Source organism: Palaemon carinicauda, chromosome 35 (assembly GCF_036898095.1).
Source record: "Palaemon carinicauda isolate YSFRI2023 chromosome 35, ASM3689809v2, whole genome shotgun sequence".
Lineage (NCBI taxonomy): Eukaryota > Metazoa > Arthropoda > Malacostraca > Decapoda > Palaemonidae > Palaemon > Palaemon carinicauda.
In genome coordinates this window covers 56,745,646-56,768,019 of record NC_090759.1, presented here as the reverse complement: position 1 = coordinate 56,768,019, position 22,374 = coordinate 56,745,646, and the positions used below count along the sequence as shown (strand labels likewise).

The 22,374-nt window shown below is 39.5% G+C and overlaps 1 protein-coding gene across 2 annotated transcripts in view; it reads right to left on the bottom strand.

Annotated features, from left to right (window-relative positions):
• LOC137627760 (uncharacterized) overlaps positions 1 to 21,713 on the bottom strand; it is a 39,882-nt gene extending 18,169 nt beyond the window's left edge. Inside the window, exons 1-5 of one of the 2 annotated variants that reach the window (XM_068359055.1) lie at positions 21,549 to 21,713; positions 10,978 to 11,112; positions 9,629 to 9,790; positions 3,827 to 3,995; positions 1,316 to 1,562 (exon numbers count right to left, since the gene is read on the bottom strand). In XM_068359055.1, the coding sequence (XP_068215156.1) occupies positions 1,316 to 1,562; positions 3,827 to 3,995; positions 9,629 to 9,790; positions 10,978 to 10,980 (581 nt within the window). In that variant the 5' untranslated portion in view covers positions 10,981 to 11,112; positions 21,549 to 21,713. The remainder of the gene's footprint in view (positions 1 to 1,315; positions 1,563 to 3,826; positions 3,996 to 9,628; positions 9,791 to 10,977; positions 11,113 to 21,548) is intronic. The other variant, XM_068359054.1, reaches the window with a different exon arrangement.
• Positions 21,714 to 22,374: the final 661 nt, after the last annotated feature.

The window sequence follows — 22,374 nt, the reverse complement described above, 5'->3', positions numbered from 1 at the left end:
CATCTCTTTAGTCCACTAAAAAAAAAAAAAAAAAAAAAAAAAAAAACATATTTAACAACCATCTCCTGTTGACACTCGCCAGGGACGCAGTGGATGGACAACCATCAGAACCATTACTAGATGGTACACGGACAAGACACAAATGGAATGAGGATCTTTACCAATTTCAAAACCAGTAGAAAACAAACCTGATTAACTTAAAGAACACTTATCACTACTAAATCTAAAATCACTGACTGCCATGAAAGACACTCCGCACACAAACAAATCGATGAGAATATTGAAGTGGGCCCCAACACAATGATAACTGCCATAGAATGCCATATAATCAGTAATACTGTAGTATCCTAGGGGGGTGGAGGCTTTTGGAGTGAGGGAAAATGGGAAGCTTCATTTTTAATGATAGACATTGAAATGTGCGAGCTTCAAAGAAAAAGGCATGTGAATCTAAGATGAGCTTCACCAAAATGAAAGTAGTCTGAAAGGACAAAATCAGTCTAAACCTCAGAGCAATTTGGATAGTAGATATGTTGAGTTAATGGAAAAAAAAAAAAACTTATGATTAATCTTAACCCTTTTACCCCGAAAGGACGTACTGGTACGTTTAAAAAAACACAGCCCTTTACCACCATGGACGTACCGGTACGTCCATGCAAAAAAACTGCTATTTAAATTTTGTTTGCATATTTTTGATAATTTTTTGAGAAACTTCAGGCATTTTCCAAGAGAATGAGACCAACCTGACCTCTCAATGACGAAAATTAAGGCTGTTAGAGCAATTTAAAATACTTATACTGCAAAATGTGCTTGAAAAAAAGATAACCCCTGGGGGTTAAGGGTTGGAAAGTTCCAAATAGCCTTGGGGGTAAAAGGGTTAAATGAAGGGGGTTAATGAGTTGGTGACACCAGAGTTTGTAGTCACCAGGAAACACCAGGGTTATCGTACTTACGAAAAAATATGCTTTAAATTTTTGTAGAGGAGCTAGAGATCAGGCAACTAAAGACAAATGAATTTCAGGTAAGATTCAATGAATTAATAAATAACAATCCTGTACTGTACAAACAGACTTTAAAATGGGATGTTTTACAGATTTCTCAACATACTGTAAACATCTCTTACTTTTTTACAGTACTTTATACAAATGGGTAAAGTTAAAAGACATTGTTTTGAGATTGCTTGACACGAAAGGAAGGCCAAAGGTCAGTGTAATGTCCTCTGCACATACTGTACCAGTACACAGATTAAATTATTTAAATTATGTAATAATCTAATAATATAATGAAAAAAAAAACCTGTCAACAGAGATGAACATACGGTGTATCATCCTCATCAATAATCAGTGCGTCATCATCTTCCTCCTCTTCCTCTTCGTCAAGATCAGCATCTTCCTCATCAGGACCTTTAGGTGAAACCTCACAGGGGAAGAATTCAAATTCATCAATCTCTTCTTCTTTGATCTCAATATCTACCTGTTCAGCTGGAAAATTCACTGGAGGAGGAGATGAAGAAACACTTGTTTCGTCATTTTCATCTACACACACTTCCTCTTTAATTCTAGTGCCTGAAAAAAATTTAATAATCAATACAGTATGTATAAGTCTAGTTCTAAGTAATATACATCAAGCCCCATAACTCTGGATACAGTATGAGACCTCTCATTCAGCTCTACGAGTCTAAAAGTGCCATCATAATATTTGGTTAAAATATCCAAATACAACACTAGCATATTCGCATTCTTGCTATAGTCTAGAAATGCCAAAGTGACATCTTTCGCGGCTCTTCTTTCAATCTTTCAAACGCTTCTATCAAGTAATTATAAAATTAGAGAAGTGACACCTATGGGATATTCAATTTAATAACATAGGAACACATAAGATATGAAAGACAAGAAATGTACTGAAATATGTTTCTTAAATGTTTGTGGACATAAATACTATGCACTTTTACATTTAGAGAAAGTATAAAACAAAATATTTCATACTTTTATAATAAATATCAATACCAAGACTCTATCCATACTACTATTCCTAAACTATGGAGTCGGTTTCTGTGAGACATCTTCTCCAACTATTTCTATTAAAAGTTACCTTCTTACAGTAAAATTTTCTCAAAATATAACTTCACTTAATTACACCATCTAATCCTCTCCCTTTCTTTGAACCTTCCACCCTTAAAAAGTTTCTACATAACCCACATACACTCCATCCTCTTCACCCATGCTTACTACATACCAATACCATCTTAAGACTTATCATATCAATAATATTTACCAACGCTACTAATTTCCTCATTTGTCAGCCTATTATTCTTATCCCATAAATCCACATCGACATCTTCAGCTCTCAGCTTCTGTTGTTGATCTCTTAACACAGTACTCATCTTTCAGAACCATATATCATCATTGGTTAGAAGATAGTCAAATAGATTATGTTCAATTTAATTGCCATTCTTAAGTAGCACACTACCTATGGCACCTCCCTCAAGTACCCTCAAGCTGCTTTCATCCTACTTCCAACATGACGTTTATACCTCAACTCCTCACTAAAGCCCAGTGTACACTATGATTCATGTATCAACCTTGTGGTGCAGTAGTGGTGTTGAAAAAAATGACTAGCAGCCAAACTGTACTGCAACACTGCTCAGTTATTATCGCGCGCTAGCTGACTAGTTGCAGTTCAGCTCTCATTGTTATTTGGGTACTGAAGCTGTGTTGTTAAATATTTATACTTACCTACCTACCTATAATGTGAATATCGGTTTCATTGTTTAAGATATTCTGTTTGTAAAACTAATTCTTTCACTGAATCTTTGCTTAATATTTACAAATTTTCAATGTATTACCAACACTTTCATATACCACTTTGCTTTATCATATAAATATACATTTCCATTTTGTCTTTAGGCTAATAATCATATACATATGTATGTGTATATGTATATGTGTGTATGTATATGTGTATATGTATATATATGTATATGTATATATATGCAAACATGTATGTATGTATGAGTATGTTTTGTATGTATATATACTGTATATCAATTTTTATTTTTTGTTCTTATTAGATGATATTATTTCAGTTGTATTATTGCCCGAAGAGTAAGTGTCTTTGTTGTAAATCTCTTGAATGTAAATATTTTTTTTTCCAATAAACATTACAGTATTATCATTTACTCTCTAAGGAGACTCTACTGTTATCATTATTTGAATTATTAAAATTAATAAAATTATCATTAAAATTTATATTATTTGAATCAAAATTATCATTAAAAGTATTACTATTAAAATTAGCACTAAAATAAAATGAAGTGTTGGTTCTTGTCCACTCAATGGAAGACAGCGAGTTAGCCATTGGCGCTGGAGAGGTAAGTGAATGTCCCTCCACTTTGAATGCTGACACAACACTGAGCGAAGACAGAAATCAGGCCGGCCCATAAACACAATGGTGGTGCGGTTTCGTGTTGAAAAAGTAGTTTTTCAATGCATCCATTCAATACTGAGCGCATCATGAATCCTAGTGTGTACTGGGTTCAAGTAGATCTAGTATTGGAAATACTCTGTTGCAAACCTAAGCCTCTTCTATCGAGAATAAATATCCCTAGTTTTACCAACATTTACCTTTATCAAAACTCATTCCAGTGACTAGCCACTCACTTAACTTTTTCTGCAACTCTTTCTTCTGTCTCTGTAGTAATTACCAAATAATCCATATCTAACAATTCTCATTGTTGATAAGCCAGTTAACACTTATCTGGCATCATAAAAACCATAGTTATAATAAATAATTTAAAGAATTTTACTTAGAATTTTGCGACTAAACTTACCGGGAACTGAAGATACAGACAACTCCTGAGGCCTAGGAGACTTGGGACAACCTTTATCTTTCGTATCTGATCCCAAAGCCAAGTCTTCTTTATTCAATACCTTCTTATCATCATTCTTCATTACCTTTTTATCATTTTTCTCCATTCCATTTTTGACACCACCTCTCTTCTGTAATGAAACAGCAACATTTTATCAACACACTTCAAGCATACAAAATATTTTACACATACAGTATCAACAAAGAAAACTTTTGGTGTAAAAATGCTGTAATCTTTAATAAAGGCTAACATATGCGTCTCACGATGTACTCTAAGGTTTAAAGGTTTAAAGGTCGCTCATGAATGGCAGAGGCAAGGGACAGTGACATTGCCCTAGCAAGCAGGACAGTGCCCTAGAGACTGACCATATATACATGTGATCAGCGCCCAAGCCTCCTCTCCACCCAAGCAAGGACCAGGGAGGGCCAGGCAGTGGCTGCTGATGACTCAACAGATAGACCTATAGGCTCCCCCAAACCCCCCATCCTTAGCTCACAAGAATGGTAAGGTTGCAGACATTAAAGGAACTAACGAGCTTCAGCGGGACTCGAACCCCCGACTGGCAAATACCAGGCAGAGACGTTACCAATCAGGCCATAACAGAATGCTATTAAGTACTGTACCTTGACCAACTACAACTTACATTTCTGGAGAAGAATAAAAAGGAAATAACAAATTGGAAAAAAATACAAAAGAATTATTATTTATATCAGCAATAAAATATAATTCACTCAACCATACTACTGTATTGGGTCTTGAGCATCTTTGAGAACCAAATAACTGCTACCCATTCAAGTCACAAGCATCTGACTTTCATTGCTTGTCACTGCTTCCAGATGATTACAGAATGCAATGTAGTTTAATAAGAGCTAGTTCATATTTCAATACTGACACAGGGCATGCCTATAGCATTATTCTTAAATGGAGTAAAAATTATAAAGAGGTTAAATGTTGAAGTATGAAAAGAGAACAGGAGGAAACTACTATACAAAAGCATTCTGAGAGTGCAGACCTTCGCCACGGCAGCTTATTTCAAGAAACCAGCTTGCCTTTCCAAGAATCAATTTAGACTGTAGACATAATTGAAGTCTTTGTGACAACCATGTGTGAACTTGGGGTTAAGATTAGGGTTAATTTGGTCGACCTTTTGCTCGACTCTGACCTAGTACTTTCAAAATTGAATCACTTCCACGTCTCAGCATAACAATTAATCCCTGAAAGTTTCACTACTCTATGAGTAAAATTGTGGCCAGGAAGTTGTTCACAAACAAACAGATAAACAGGGGTAAAAACATAACCTCCTTGCAACTACGTTGGCGGAAGTAAAAATTCAGCACAAGAAGGAACATTGCTAAGATCCTTAGAGATACTGTAAGTATAACTCAGCACTGTCTACAGTAAACTGTGTAAAGTGTAATATTAAGAAAGTCAAGGAAAGTGTAAAGAATGGTGGGAGGGTGGCTATACAGTCCACATAACAGATCAAGTCCAGTATAATGTAAGCTTTACCTAATGTACCGAGAGTTATAAGGTTCTGTACACATTATGTACCCAGCTGCCTCAAACTTCTAATAATGAAGTTTATTCAAATACCAGGTAGTCATTATGCTTTAATCATCGAAGCCACCAGCTTCCCTGACCTTTAATCGAAAGAGAAAATTTCTCCTCTTGCATCTCCCCCAAACCTGCGACACCTAGTCTTCCAAATACCGGCACTAAGGGAGGAACCTTAACCATACTCCAGGCTATAACCAGTACGTCATATCCTCAGAGTTGTTGTGGACCTGTATTTATCTACTCTCTTGATATTACTAAAAGTGGGGATGGGGGAGAGGGATAGATTAAAACTAGGTAAGTAAAGTATCTAAATAATAAATTCTACCCTCAAAATTCCTCTAATTTAAATCAATCTTACCTGGTGGTAATCACGCTGACTCCCAAACTCTATAAGAGGTAGGCATGTATGGATGGAGGTAAAATATAGCCAATTTAAATATTAAGTACCTCTCAAACCAGCTTGGTAATCTTATGATATAACCATCAGCATTCTATGTTTGGCTTGATTATGGGATGCTTAGTCAATTTCTTAGCTTACCTTCAAAAAGGCTCTATTGAAACTCTCTACCGAACTACCATGTAGTTTTCACAAACAATATGAACAAAAACTGTTTAAGAACCATTTAAAGCTATATCAGGTATAAATTAATTAAAATACAGGAATATCACAAAATATTTAAGTAATTTGTATTTTTCCTAACATACTTACCTAGAACTACCTTCTTAGGAGTTACTGGTTAACTCTACCTAACCGGCCAGCTTTTTGTATAGTTTACCCTCTTCCCGTTTTCTACGGGGTCAACCTCTGGCAGTGTGGTACGTGCCCAGAGGCGAGCCGGGGTCGGGCAGCGTGCTAGCTCAGGTCGAATCGCCAGTAAGTTTCTGGTCGCGACGCGATAAACATCTCGCCGCGCGTTAAAAATAAATTTTGTAGTCCAATAGCCTGTATTCATATCATAGACCACTAAGTACACAGAATGATCACAATTGCTGGACCCAGAGCTAGAAGTTAAGCCTTGCATATGTCTAACTTGTGACCAATTCCTCTATCTTGGATTCCAATTTACAATTATCATATTTAAGTCTTTCAAGATTTCTGATGTTCAATCTATTCTGAAATCAATGTTTCAATTCTTTCATTTTATCTTTTGTTACTAGTATTGTTCTCCTGTCTGGTCTTCAGATGCTGACTCTCATCTTATTTTTCATAATTCTGACCATTTTACATTTGAAATATCTAGTACTCAATTACTTATAACAGTCTTACCTTCTCCATCATTCTAAAAGTTCTATTCCAGCTGTGACCAGAATGTGGAATGATCTTCCTAATCAGGCAGTTGATTTGGTGGAACTTCAGAAGATCAAACTTGCAGCAAATGTTTTTGTTACTGATCCTAATACATTTTCTATTCATTACTTCTCATGTAGTTTATTTCCCTATTTCTTTTTCTCATTAGGCTACTTTTCCCTGTTGGAGCCCTTGTGCTTATTGCATCCTGCTTTTTCAACTAGGGTTATAGCTTGGAAAGTAATAATAATAATAGTAGTAGTAGTAATAATAACAGGAGTAGTAATAATAATAATAATAATAATAATATTATACATGACACATCATTAATTATAGGTCATTAAGGTTGATTCTGCTTGTTTGGCTCATAAACGGTACACAAAGGAACTGCATCCTATATCTCCTGTCCTTACCTCTCTCCTTTACCCGAGATTCCAATTGAATTGTCATGGTCTGAATCCATTATTAGTTTGGACATTATTTATGCCTGTTCAACTTGTAGCCTTTAAAAGCTGACATACATAGTTTCTCATATAATAAAACCAAAGATATTAAACAATATACAGTACCTAAACTGAACTTGGTTACTGAAAACCTCCCCTGAATTGAACTACCTGAAAGAAATATAGCATTCTCTTCAGTCTAGAGTACTGCAAGAAATTCTTTTGATGCTCAAATGGATAACATAGATGACCACGAGAGCTTTTTTTCTCAGAATATTAAGGCTAACTGTCTCCAAGAAGTTACCTTACACACATGCAAGGTTTTATTGTTAATTTTCACCTAACGCTGACTGATAAGGTTTGTGTAAAATTTATCAAAATGAATATTCTCAGCTAAGCTCTCGTTACTGAACCACCATTTAAAGGAACTAGGTAATACATAAGCTGTCCTGACTGGTTTCATCTCAGCTTCCAATTATATTTGACCTGAGCCCGAATTCGATCTCAGTCTTACTATTTTATGAAACTTTACTAATGTAATTAAATCAAATATTCACCATAGAGCTCCATACGCTTTGAGGGCTCGAAACATATTCACTAGTTCTGTTGAAGCCAAGCCAATAGGAGGAATGGCTGAACTTTAATTTCTTCTAATCTCAACGCGTGGCTGATACCCTGGCCAGCCTACTACCTACCTAAAACACATTCACAATTTTGCAAAAGATGTACACTATATGGTAAGTAGATGCTTATACCAAGTCTAGTAAAAGCCTATTATAATGCCTAATTTTCTCTCTCTTCTTAGGCCCCTATCTCATTGTTTATCATTTCAAGCAAAGTTTACATTTGAAAGATCATGTGTAACTTTAAATGGTAAAATTTAATATGCACACAGAACCCTATAAACTTATTTTTAATACAAAGCAATACTTCTAGTTTAAGATACACAAAAGACAAAATGTCACTAATATCTCTCATACTGGTATAGTATGACCTCTGTTTAATTAGGCAAGTATTAACTCCTGCCTTTAATGAAATCCTTCCATTACTTCTACTGTCGGTACATATTAGATCAGCGTGTTTCGTGGATACGGTAAGGTTAGGCAAAGTTCTATCTTATAAGATGACCCACACTGTCGATTGTAATTGAGGCCAAAATAGCAAGCAGGATTATCTTTATTCATTCATTCTATCGAAGCCCATCCCGAACAGATGATGCTATAAAAGTCCATACTCCAAAATAGAACCATTAGCTCATTGCTTTTGGTCTTAAAATATTGCATATCTTTGATTTATAATAGTTTGAGGTGAACCTATTGTCTAAGGCAACATTGCAGAGTAAATATAGTCAGTACTAAACTGATTCATTCTCCTTCCCTTCAAAACACCCAGTGTCTCCCCAGGGTTTGTATCTGCAAAACCTGTGAAGTCCCGAAGACTGTTCCAGTTAGCATAAGCTCCCGCATTTAACACTCAAGAGCTAAAATTCTTTCATAACCTTATTCCCGTTTAAAGAAGCCTCCATAATTATGTGCCTTTACTAACATACTTCATACAATATTTCTTATGGTCTAGTTTACATCAGCAGTAACATGAGTCCACCTGCAGAATTAAAACAAAACCTTTTACTCAACAATTCTGAAAAAGAGTTCAGAACAGAACTTACTTGGGTGTCGGCCATAAAAATTTAATACGAAATATTACATTACCCATAGCAGAAAATGTTTGTCACAGTAATTTGGAAAATATCTGAATTCAAAACTGGATAAAGATATACCTCTTTCCTCCAAATTCAAATTTTCTATTAAATTACCAGTATTTTCAAATACTAAATTAATTCGAGCTAGAGAGACAAGTCCTCAAACAGTGAGTGACATAGATTATTTGAAGCACTGGTTATTATATATATGGTTAATGTTTCTTCAGCAGCACCACCTATCAGGATGACTAGACATCCCAGAGGAGGGTGTGACAGAAGAAAACAAGTTGATTTTTAATTGGAGGTCGGGAAGCAGATGGCTACGATGATTAACACATGATAACCACCGAGTCATACAACCTTAAGCGAGAAATTAAGGCATACATAGAAAAAGACTTTGATTCTGCATATAAATAGTGACATGCTTCCTCCGGTCGCCTTGGATGACCGCGGAGGTAGTAGCAGTAGGGGATTCAGCGTTATGAAGCTTCATCTGTGGTGGATAATGGGGGAGCGTGGACTGTGGCACCCTAGCAGTACCAGCCGAACTCGGTTGAGTCCCTCGGCAGGCTGGGAGGAGCGTAGAGAGGAAAGGTCCCCCTTTTTTTCATTTATTTGATGTTGCCTACCCCCCAAAATTGTGGGAAGTGCCTTGGAATATGTATGTATAATTTAAGCTCTCAGGATATAAATCAAGCCTCGTAAAAATCGAATCTTTCAGCAAAATGGAGTAAAGTAATTCATTATTTTAAAGCCCGTTTCCAGTCTGCACTTACCTTTTTCATTCTTGTGCAATCCAGCAGCTCCATCCTTCGATGCAATTCTTTCTTCACATACATGTGAGCAGACAAGAGCCCCGATTTGTTTTTCGACACCGTTTTATTCTCAGTGCCATTTCTAAGCAGACCTTCCACTATCTTACAGATATCATTCTGTGCCTGAGTAGAGTCAATGAGGACATTATTAAAATGGGAGACAACCATTCAATAACTATTGACATTATCTATTTAAAGCATCTCATAATGTAAGTCTTGAAAATAACAAGTATTAATATAGGTATTATCATTATTATTATTATTACTTGCTAAGCTACAACCCTAGCTGGAAAAGCAGGATGCTATAAGCCCGGGGGCTCCAACAGGGATAATAGCCCGGGGGCTCCAACAGGGATAATAGCCCAGTGAGGAAAGAAAACAGGAAAAATAAAATACTTTAAGAACAGTAACAACATTTAAATAAATATTTCCTATATAAACTATAAAAATTTTAACAAAACAAGTGAAAGAGAAATAAGATAGGCTATTATTATATTTCTATGATGTAACATCAAAATCTTCAGATAAACAGAGTACAAATATAATAAAATAGGATTATGACTATTCAAGTAGATATGAAACCAAAATAAAATTAGAACAAGAAAAAGATCAAGGTAAATTAATCAGGCAATGTAAACAAGACTAATTTCAGAAGTTAGTGACTATACTGTACATCAAAGCAAGCAATTACTAAAAATATGTTACGAAGCTATGAAAACAACACGTCTGAACCTCGCTGGTGCTAGGAAGGAATGAGGGAGGAAGCGTGGGAAAGGCTAGGGGTAGGGGGAGGGTAGTCGTAGTAGAGGGCAGTAGTCGGATGTAGAACGGCACCTCGTAGTATCAGGGGATATTGAGGAAGGAGAGGACTAACTGATGAGGGACCTCTGGTCGTGGTTCTAACACTCCCCAGTTTCTATACCGACACTCAATTAGAGTGAGCGAGCTGGGTATATTCCTGGCATTCCATGCAACTTTTTCTCTGGTATATTTAGCAGTATTTATGCCTTAGAAATGGTGCTATAAGGAGCATTTCACGGAGCGTCACAGGTCGAGCCCAGAAAATATGTTTGGATGATAAAACGGAAACTGGTAATTTTAAAATAAAGGCTACCTAAAAGTGATTCAGATCTCATCTATTTCCTTTAAAATACTTGTATTTTCTTCAAGCCTAATGATGCTGGATGTGTAGTCATCTACATCAGAATTAACATGAAAGTCTAAAAGATATAGTACTTTAAAAGATGTTTACGTGAATTAATCTAGAGTAATGTCTAACTCATAGCAATGAAAAATTCTATGTTACTCACCATCCTAAACCACACAACAGTAACCTCATTACTGGTTAATTTTTTATCAATTCAGGTGTCTCGAAGCATAACTTGTCAGTTCTAAGATGAAATTTGCGTATGGAACATCCAGTGAGTGTTGAAAACCCACTCCTGCTGGAAGAGAAATGAGATGAGCATTTCATATTTTAGGATGGTAAATCTACAATGGTATTGGGATAAAAACAAAATATAAAATGGAAGAGTTCAGAACAAAAAAATTCAATACTAATACTGTAGCTCCAAATGTTTAGTTAGGAAGACAATGTGTGGTCTTCCTTAACTTTCAGATCTTATATAAAATACATAATGTACACTTAGTATACTCACTGACCATAGTTGTTTTGGCTAATTTTTCATGGCCGGATGCCTTTCCTGCCGCCAACCCTCCCCATTTACCCGGGCTTGGGACCAGCACCAAGTTGAGGCTGGCTTGCCCCCCCCCCCTCCCCCCCCTCAGTCGCTGGGTACTATGCATAGCCTACTATTCTTCTGGATATCAATATCATCTCCCCATCCAGAGAGTCCAAATGTAACTTCATTTTTCCTAATATCTCTATCAACAGTTCATGCATGATATGGATTTCTTTAGTTTACACACCACCAAAGACTAAAATGTAATGATGTCAAAATATGAGCTAGTGTATTACTTCATGGATATCTATATTGACAACAGATGCTGGATTTTAAGAGAAGCAGGTAAGGTAATCTACAAAGAATTAAGTTGGAATACTGGGACACATGAAGCAACGAACCCAGACAAAGTTAACTACCAGAAAACCTGCTTGGTCTGATGATGCTATGAGTTGTACCATGGTAAGGCCATGGGAGAGGCTTTATGCGCATTTAGTCATAATGGCAGAGTCAAAAAGAACAATAGGAAAAAAAAAAGGAGGCATGAATGAAAGTTTTGAAGGGGAAGGGGTGGTGGAGATGTGTGACACTAAACCAGCAGTGATGTCTTATGTTAAACTATAAAGATCAGATTACAGACATGAAATGTGATCAGCATCTTGCCACAGGTCATCAGGTTTGGAGATTACCTGAGGGAATGTCTAAGAAATGGCGATTGATTAACTGATTGAGAGTTTTCTGGCATCCTGACATTAAGAAATGGCAATAAAGGTCAGTAAGATAGCAAACAATAAATGCAGGGATAAGAATTAGCAAAGCAAAATAGTTTGGAATGAATTACTGCGAGGCACAAAAAAGCAATAGGTGGAGATGGCAAAGATTGATATGAAGGAGATTGAACTGAAAGATGAAGATGCAATAATAATGTGTTTTTAGCAGCTGTAAGAAATCATTCTGCCTTAGCCTACTGAATTCACCCAACAATCAGACATTCACTGATACCCTTAAATATGAAAAAAAAAAAAAGGTACAGTATATATGAACAATTACTATTCATACTTGCATATTCTTATGTACACAATCTTATTTTCTAAAGGTAACTGCAAGTTTTTTTTTTTTTAATATTAGCTTAGGGTAAAGGGAAAGGCTTCATCTCCCCCTCCAAAATAAATTAAAGGACACAAAAAATTAGATCAGGTTACCAGGCAGTACCTTAGGTTAGCAAATTACATCATTTCCTTAATTTCCTGATAACTGTAACACATTGCTGATCTGTCTCCACACAAAATGGGATTGTAAGCTAAGTGATATCATATCTAAACTTTATACCAAAATTATTCAAAAGGCTATATGGTAAATTTTATATTAGCACAATAATACTAACAAAGCAATTGAGAGGTTTTCCTGGTGTATTCATAGGTAATGTGAGCAATTCTGAACACGATATTTGGCAGAAACTCATATTTTTCAATATATTACATTAAGATGTTTAAACTGCAAGATAATTAGAATGGAAAAACCACATTTCAAAAGGGAAACAAACACAGATATAACCTAACCTAGGGCTGCCACTCAACTTCACCTACGACTCCTGTCCTCACTTTCTGGGAGGCTATGACAACTGCAAACTCACTTCAGAATCCATGTCATTATCTTACCCTATGCTAGACTGCATCCCTGTGCTAGTTTCCCAACTGACTTCCCTGTTTCAATCATCGTTATAACTTGAAAAATGTTATTTTTATAATAAAATAAATTTTTGAATATACTTACCCGGTGATTATATAAGCTGCAGCTCTGCTGCTCGACAGAAAACTCTACGTTAAAAATCCGCCAGCGATCGCTATGCAGGTAGGGGGGTGTACTTCAACAGCGCCATCTGTCGTGCAGGTACTCAGTACTCAATGTAAACAAAGAACTCAATTTTCTCCTCGGTCCACTGCGTCTCTATTGGGGAGGAAGGGAGGGTCCTTTAATATATAATCACCGGGTAAGTATATTCAAAAATTTATTTTATTATAAAAACATTTTTCAATATTTAACTTAGCCGGTGATTATATAAGCTGATTCACACCCAGGGGGGTGGGTAGAGACCAGCAATAAATGTTTACATTATTATGAGCTAAGGATTTTTTATTTCATTTTAGCAGTTATCAAAATAACAAACATAAAATAAATAAGTACCTGGTAAGGAAGTCGACTTGAACAATTACTCTGCCTTTTTAAGTACGTCTTCCTTACGGAGCCTCGCGATCCTATTAGGATGCTGAGCGACCCCTAGGAGCTGAAGTATCAAGGGTTGCAACCCATACTACAGGACCTCATCAAAACCTCTAATCTAGGCGCTTCTCAAGAAAAGAATTTGACCACCCGCCAAATCAACCAGGATGCGAAAGGCTTCTTAGCCTTCCGGACAACCCAAAAACAACAATAAAAACATTTCAAGAGAAAGATTAAAAAGGTTATGGAATTAGGGGAATGTAGTGGTTGAGCCCTCACCCACTACTGCACTCGCTGCTACGAATGGTCCCAGGGTGTAGCAGTTCTCGTAAAGAGACTGGACATCTTTAAGATAAAAAGACGCGAACACTGACTTGCTTCTCCAATAGGTTGCGTCCATTATACTTCGCAGAGATCTATTTTGTTTAAAGGCCACTGAAGTTGCGACAGCTCTAACTTCATGTGTCCTTACCTTCAGCAAAGCTTGGTCTTCCTCACTCAGATGGGAATGAGCTTCTCATATTAACAGTCTGATAAAATAGGATAAGGCATTCTTTGACATAGGCAAAGATGGTTTCTTAACAGAACACCATAAAGCTTCTGACTGTCCTCGTAAAGGTTTAGTTCGTCTTAAATAGAACTTAAGAGCTTTAACAGGGCATAAGACTCTTTCTAGTTCATTTCCAACCATATTTGATAGGCTTGGAATATCGAACGATTTCGGCCAAGGACGAGAAGGTAGCTCGTTTTTGGCTAGAAAACCAAGCTGTAAAGAACATGTAGCCGTTTCAGATGAAAATCCGATGTTCCTGCTGAAGGCGTGAATCTCACTGACTCTTTTAGCTGTGGCTAAGCAAACCAGGAAAAGAGTCTTTAAAGTGAGATCTTTAAAGGAGGCTGATTGTAGTGGCTCGAACCTTTCTGACATAAAGAATCTTAGTACCACGTCTAAATTCCAACCAGGTGTGGCCAAACGACGCTCCTTCGTGGTCTCAAAAGACTTAAGGAGGTCCTGTAGATCTTTGTTGTTGGAAAGATCTAAGCCTCTGTGACGGAAGACTGATGCCAACATGCTTCTGTAACCCTTGATAGTGGGAGCTGAAAGAGATCTTTCTTTCCTCAGGTATAAAAGGAAGTCAGCTATTTGAGTTACAGAGGTACTGGTCGAGGATACTGATACTGACTTGCACCAGTTTCGGAAGACTTCCCACTTCGACTGGTAGACTCTAAGAGTGGATGTCCTCCTTGCTCTAGCAATTGCCCTGGCTGCCTCCTTCGAAAAGCCTCTAGCTCTCGAGCGTCTTTCGATAGTCTGAAGGCAGTCAGACGAAGAGCGTGGAGGCCTTGGTGTACCTTCTTTACGTGTGGCTGACGTAGAAGGTCCACCCTTAGAGGAAGAGTTCTGGGAACGTCCACTAGCCATTGAAGTACCTCGGTGAACCATTCTCTCGCGGGCCAGAGGGGAGCAACTAACGTCAACCTTGTCCCTTCGTGAGAGGCGAACTTCTGCAGTACCTTGTTGACAATCTTGAACGGGGGGAATGCATATAGGTCTAGATGTGACCAATCCAGTAGAAAGGCATCTATATGAACTGCTGCTGGGTCCGGGATTGGTGAGCAATATATTGGGAGCCTCTTGGTCATCGAGGTTGCGAAGAGATCTATGGTAGGCTGGCCCCATGTGGCCCACAGTCTCTTGCACACATCCTTGTGTAGGGTCCATTCTGTTGGAATGATTTGTCCCTTCCGACTGAGGCAATCTGCCATGACATTCAAGTTGCCTTGGATGAACCTCGTTACTAGAGAAAGGTTTAGATCTTTTGACCAGGTGAGGAGGTCCCTTGCGATCTCGTACAACGTCATAGAGTGGGTCCATCCTTGCTTGGAGATGTACGCCAAAGCCGTGGTGTTGTCAGAGTTCACCTCCACCACTTTGCCTTGAAGGAGAGACTTGAAGCTTTTCAAGGCCAGATGAACTGCCAGTAGCTCCTTGCAGTTGATATGCAACGTTCTTTGACTCGAGTTCCAAGTTCCCGAGCATTCCTGACCGTCTAATGTCGCGCCCCAGCCCGTGTCCGATGCGTCCGAGAAGAGAACGTGGTTGGGAGTCTGAACAGCCAGGGGCAGACCCTCTCTGAGGCTGATACTGTCCTTCCACCAAGTCAGGGAAGACTTCATCTTCTCGGAAATGGGGATCGAGACCGCTTCTAGCGTCTTGTCCTTTTTCCAGTAAACAGCTAGGTGATATTGAAGGGGACGGAGGTGTAGTCTTCCTAACGAAAAGAACTGTTCCAGGGATGATTGTGTCCCTATCAGACTCATCCACTGCCTGACTGAACATCGTTCCTTCTTCAGCATGTTCTGGATGCATACCTGGGCTTGACTTGTTCTGGGGGCCGACGGAAAAGCCCGAAAAGCTTGACTGTGAATCTCCATCCCTAAATACACAATAGTTTGGGATGGGACCAGTTGAGACTTTTCCATATTGACCAGGAGACCCAATTCCTTGGTCAGATCTAGAGTCCACTTTAGATCCTTCAGACAGCGACGACTGGAAGAAGCTCTTAGAAGCCAGTCGTCCAAATAGAGGGAGGCTCTGATGTCCGCTAAATGAAGGAATTTGGCTATATTCCTCATCAGCCTCGTAAACACAAGAGGAGCTGTGCTTAGGCCAAAGCACAGGGCTTGAAACTGGTAGACAACCTTTTCGTAAACGAATCTCAGAAAAGGTTGGGAGTCTGGGTGGATGGGGACGTGAAAGTATGCGTCCCTTAGGTCTAAAGAGACCATCCAGTCTTCCTTTCTGACCGCTGCTAGAACGGACTTTGTGGTCTCCATGGCGAACGTCTGCTTTGTGACAAAGACATTCAGCGCACTGACGTCTAGCACCGGCCTCCACCCTCCTGTCTTCTTTACCACTAAGAAGAGACGGTTGTAGAAGCCCTGGGATTGATGGTCCAGGACTTTGACTACCGCTCCCTTTTCTAGCAAGAGAGACACCTCCTGCTTCAATGCTCGTCTCTTGTCTTCCTCTCTGTACCTGGGAGAGAGATCGATGGGAGACGTTGCTAGAGGGGGTTTTCGTACAAACGGGATCTTGTACCCCTCTCTGAGCAACTTCACAGATTGTGCATCTGCGCCTCTCTTCTCCCAGGTCTGCCAGAAGTTCTTGAGTCTGGCTCCCACTGCTGTCTGAAGAAGGTGGCAGTCAGACTCTGCCTTTAAAGGACTTGGTTCCTTTCTTCTTCCCACGTCTCCCTTCGGCACGAGCACCTCCTCTGCTGGAGGCTCTGCCACGAAAGGGCGGAATAAATCTGGACGCTGGAGTGTCCATCCTGGGTCTTGACAAGGTAGGCAAAGGGGTGGCTTTGCGGGCAGAGGACGCAACCAGGTCATGGGTGTCCTTCTGAATCAAAGAAGCAGCAATCTCCTTAATCAAGTGCTCTGGAAAAGGCACTTTGAGAGAGGAGCAAACAGAAGTTCTGATCTTTGACACGGTGTCACTCCAGCTGACAGGAAAGAGCAAAGGTTCTCACGTTTCTTGAGGACCCCGGATACGAACGAAGCCGCAAGCTCACTAGATCCGTCACGTATGGCCTTGTCTATGCAGGACATTAAGAGCAAGGAAGATTCCTTGTCAGAAGGGGAGATCTTCCTGCTCAAAGCTCCCAGACACCAGTCCAAAAAGTTAAAGACCTCGAAGGCTCTAAATACTCCTTTCAACAGATGGTCTAGGTCCGAAGGAGACCAGCATATCTTAGAGCGTCTCATGGCTAGCCTGCGGGGAGAGTCTACAAGACTTGAGAAGTCGCCCTGGGCAGAGGCAGGAACTCCCAAGCCGAGAACTTCTCCCGTGGCATACCAGACGCTCGATCTGGAAGAGAGTTTAGCAGGGGGAAACGTAAAGGCTGTCTTCCCTAGACTCTTTTTGGACTGCATCCAATCTCCTAAAACTCGTAAAGCTCTCTTGGACGAGCGAGCGAGGACGAGTTTCGTAAAGGCAGGCGAGGATGACTGCGTACCTAAAGCAAACTCTGACGGAGGAGAGCGTGGAGCCACAGACACAAACTGGTCCGGATACATCTCTTTGAACAGAGCAAGAACTTTTCTAAAGTCCACAGAGGGTTGCGTGGTCTTGGGTTCGTCAAGGTCCGAATGTGGTTCATCAACGTGTGCCGCATCGTCATCATCAGAGAGTCCATCATCCGAGAATTGAGGAGGAAGCGGCAAAGGAGTAGGAATCGGCTGGTCAGCTGAGTCCGGTCGCACGGGTGCACGCGTGACTGAACCGGACGCAACGTCATGGAACTGTTGCCCAGTCTGTGAGCTGGCAACAACCATAGCAGCGCGGGGACGCACAGCGTCTACTCCAGACTGTCTAGTCTGATGTGGGCGAGCAGAGGCAACCACACTGGGTTGCGGAGGTTGACGCACCGCGTCCAAACAAAACAACTTTGACGGTTGTTGTACCTCGCGAACGTCAACGGAAAGTTCCGTGCGTCGCTGAACGTCAACATGCGGCTGGCAGGGTACACTGGAACGCATGGGTGGCGGGACTCTCTCAGCTGGAGTGCGGAAGAAGGTCGCCTCAGCGTCCACAGGACGCACAACCGTGGTTGGTTGTAGGCAAGAGGTTGGTGCAGCATCAACCTTCTCCGCACGAAAGTCCTGCATCAGAGACGTTAACTGATACTGCATGGTCTGCAGCAAAGACCACTTAGGGTCTACAGGAGCAGGTGCGGCGACAGACGGTGTGACTGCCTGAGGCGGTACCGCTTTGCCTCTCTTAGGAGGTGAGCAGTCATCGGAAGACTGCAGCGAGTCCGAACTGACCCAGTAGCTACAACTGGGCCGTTGGACTTGCGCGGAAGGGACCGACTTGCGCTTAAGAGGCCGCGAGACCTTGGTCCATGGTTTCTTACGAGAAACCTCTTCCGCAGACGAGGAATAAATGGGCTCTCTCGTCTCTGTGTGGGTGGGGCGATCTTGGGTAGATACGCCCGAAACCACGGAGGGAACGTCTGTTCGCTGATTAAAGCCTCTCGAACCCTTTGGTGGTACGACATTGCTTCTCCCCTGGACTTGGGAGCTTGCAAGAGGTCCCGGACTAGGAGGACGACAGGCACGAACAGACGAACCCTCAAGCGCAACACTATCCACAACACTATCACTCACTTTATCACTACCCACTGCACTCTTACACTTCAGCTCCTTGACGTCCGCCATGAGCTGGTTACGGTCACTAGCCAAGGACTCGACTCTCTCACCCAGAGCTTGGATGGCACGCATCATATCTGCCATCGAAGGTTCTTGAGTGCCAGAAGGGGGATTAGGAGCAACCACTACAGGGGAAGGAATAGGTTGTGGGGCATGAGGAGAGGAAATTTCAACAGAACGAGAGGAACTTCTCCTAACTCTATCTCTCTCTAGCCTACGTGTATATTTTTGGAATTCGATAAAATCGAATTCCGAAAGCCCAACGCATTCCTCACATCGATCTTCCAATTGACAGGTTTTATCCCGACAATTGGAACAAACGGTGTGAGGATCGATAGAGGCCTTCGGAAGACGCCTTGAACAGTCCCTAGCATTACACTTCCTGAATTTAGGGACATGAGAAAGGTCAGCCATTTTGAATTGGTCAAAGGGGAATTCAAAAACTATCCAAAGTCATCAACAAATAATCCGATATAAAAAAAAGAATGCAAGGATTTATTGAAGAGAAAGCCTGCAAAGCGAAAGCTCAAAACTAGAAACGTGTACTTCACCAAATAGTTGTGTAAACCAATCCAGTTAGCAACAGCGAATTAGTAGGTCTTGCCGGTGGCACGACAGAGAGAAAATTGAGTTCTTTGTTTACATTGAGTACTGAGTACCTGCACGACAGATGGCGCTGTTGAAGTACACCCCCTACCTGCATAGCGATCGCTGGCGGATTTTTAACGTAGAGTTTTCTGTCGAGCAGCAGAGCTGCAGCTTATATAATCACCGGCTAAGTTAAATATTGAAAAATTCGACTTTCCAACAACTACCATATCAAATCAGTCAAAAACAATTATAAAACACAACAAAAGTGCCTCTTTATTTCCTCCAAAGGCAAATGGCTGTTTATCTGGCATGATTTTAACAGCCACATTCTCACTAACTGAGACACAAGGAAGAACCATGTCAAATTGTCTGAGCAAACATCTCTTTATAAGTAAAGGGCTAAGCAACATAAAAAAAAAAAAGTGACATGAATGTGAAAGAGTCTTTGATTGGCCTTTTTTTATGGTGAATGGAGGTGGCAAGTGAAAAATTACTGTTCGAAGCCCATTAATTATAAATACTTAATAATATTAAGTATTTCTTGTTACTATTATTAATAGCTAAGCTATTACCCTAGTTGGAAAAGCATGATGCTACAAGCCCAAGGACTCCAACACAGAAAGTAGAAAGTGAGGAATGGATATAAGGAAAAGAAAACAAACTATATATGAGAAGTAATCAATAAAAATATAAAATATTTTAAGATAGCAGTAGCATTACAATAGATCTATCATATAAACTATGAAGAGAGACTTATGTCAACCTGTTCAACATAAAAACATTTGCTGAAAGTCTGAACTTCTAAGGTATTTAACACTCTCCACCAACCTATAGGATAAGGGGTTCTAAATAGTGATTGAAAGGATACTTTCAATTGTCAGTTCCAGTTTCCGAAATACTATTGTACGATAATATATTTGCTAGAACTGGCTAGATTACTAGGGATACAATATTCACAACAGACCACAATGCAACCTTAGTTTTGCAAAGTTGTACAATTGAAAAAGATAAAGGGCCATAAATCTAATAATAAAATAACTGTACAACTTAGTCATAAAAAGATATAAAAAAACCAGGGTAAATACTTTCCATTGCACCAATATACTAGTAAAAAGCGCAAATGTCAAGTAATTTGCCCTTTCCCGGAATATGCAAGTTTATTTCCTTTGACAAAAACAAACACCACCTTTCGTAACCTTTCTGACCGTAAAAAAGAAAATCTATCTATGTAGCGGGTGTTGGAGCCCGACATCTCTGGCGTATTGAAGCGGTTCGTCGTTGGTTCTTATTTTGGGCGGCATCGAGTAACTGCCTCCTTCATAATCTTCCGAATTGTCGCAAACTTAGTTGAGCTCCTAACCCAACCTAGAACCCCATTTTACTTTAAGACACGTGTCTTAACCTAAGATAGGCCCCTAAAATTACCTATGTTGGTGTGTCATTACCAAGGTAACTGCCTAAGTTATCTATACAAGAACTAGTTAAGAGGACGCATATAAAACTCTTGGAATTACCAAAGATATCACTGAACGGTGCACGGGTAAAGTTATAACAAAAGCAGTCCTGGAAATAGACGCATTTGGCATAGGGAAATAATTGCTTACATTGTTGTCAGTAGTATCCTGACCTGTATGAATTGTAAATGTAAGCAATTGTATTAAACCAGCTTAAGGAAGTAAATGCAATTTAAAATACAGCCTAATGTCTAGCTACTTCAAATGACCTGACCAAGAACCAGGGAGGGCTAGGCAATAGCTGTTATCTCAGCAGGTAGATCTATGGGCTTCCAAAGCTGGGACCAGGGAGGGCCAGGCAATGGCTGTAAAACTGCCTATTCCACAATCCATTAATGTTTTGACACACCCGAACTTTTTCTCACATTGTCACTAGTTATAAACTATAGATTAAATTAATTTTGTCCCCCATGGCCCAGTTCGGGGGCCCGGGAGCCCATTCAGGGCTATTAAAATGACAGCCTCTGAATAACTTTAAGCATTAGCCTGACAATTTACCTACGTCAATAACCTACGATTCTACAAATGACAGCCTGTATTTGACCTACCCTAACCCTATATTAGGTAAATTAAATCACAAAATTGCCCAATTTATCCAAAATTTCATGAAATCTTCCAATTTAATGATTGTGCAAGACGGAATTAAGGTCTACTCACCGTGATTCTGCTTGTTGCCCGGCGACCTTATAAAGGCAATATCTTGCACAAGCACGAAGTAAACCTATATGTCAAATTAGAACAATTTAATTTAATTTAATTTAACTTAATTTTAGGGTTATTTGGTGAAGTGTCAACACACTTGTCAAGACACAATCGTTCAATGTTTACCTTTGTGGTCTCTCGCAGTGTTGCCAAATGTGTTTGCCAGAAAGTCGCAGTAAATAATGTAAATTTTATGATTATTTTGATTTTTTATTAAATAATATATAAAAGAATAAATTTAATTCTGAAATTCGCTGAAAAAAATCACCATAGGAGGCAAAAAATTCGCTAGAAAAAATCTGCTGTTCGCGATAGTCTTTGAAAAAGTCGCTAAATAAGTCAGAAATTCGCCGAATCTAACTACTTTTTCGCCAAGTTGGCAACACTGGTGGTTCTCGTAACCACACCCACGGTCAAGTCAAAAGCACTCAATCATAATTCAACACTTTATATTGTGTAAAAATATAATTCTAAGAGTTAATTAGAATCAATATTATCAATGTCTCGTCCTGAATTAATTAACTGACTTAAACACGATTGATGACATTGAAGCGTAGAAGATAGAGATGATTCAGATTTAATTCGGAAGTGATCTTACTATGACGTAATAAAAAATATAATTCTTATAGATAATTCGAATCAATATTATAAAAAATAGTTCTGAATTAACTAATTGACTTAATTAAGATTAATGACACTGAAGAAAAAAGCGTAGAAGATGGAGTCTGATTGAATTCCGAAGTGATCTTCTTACTTTGGCATTATGCTTGATAAGCAATAA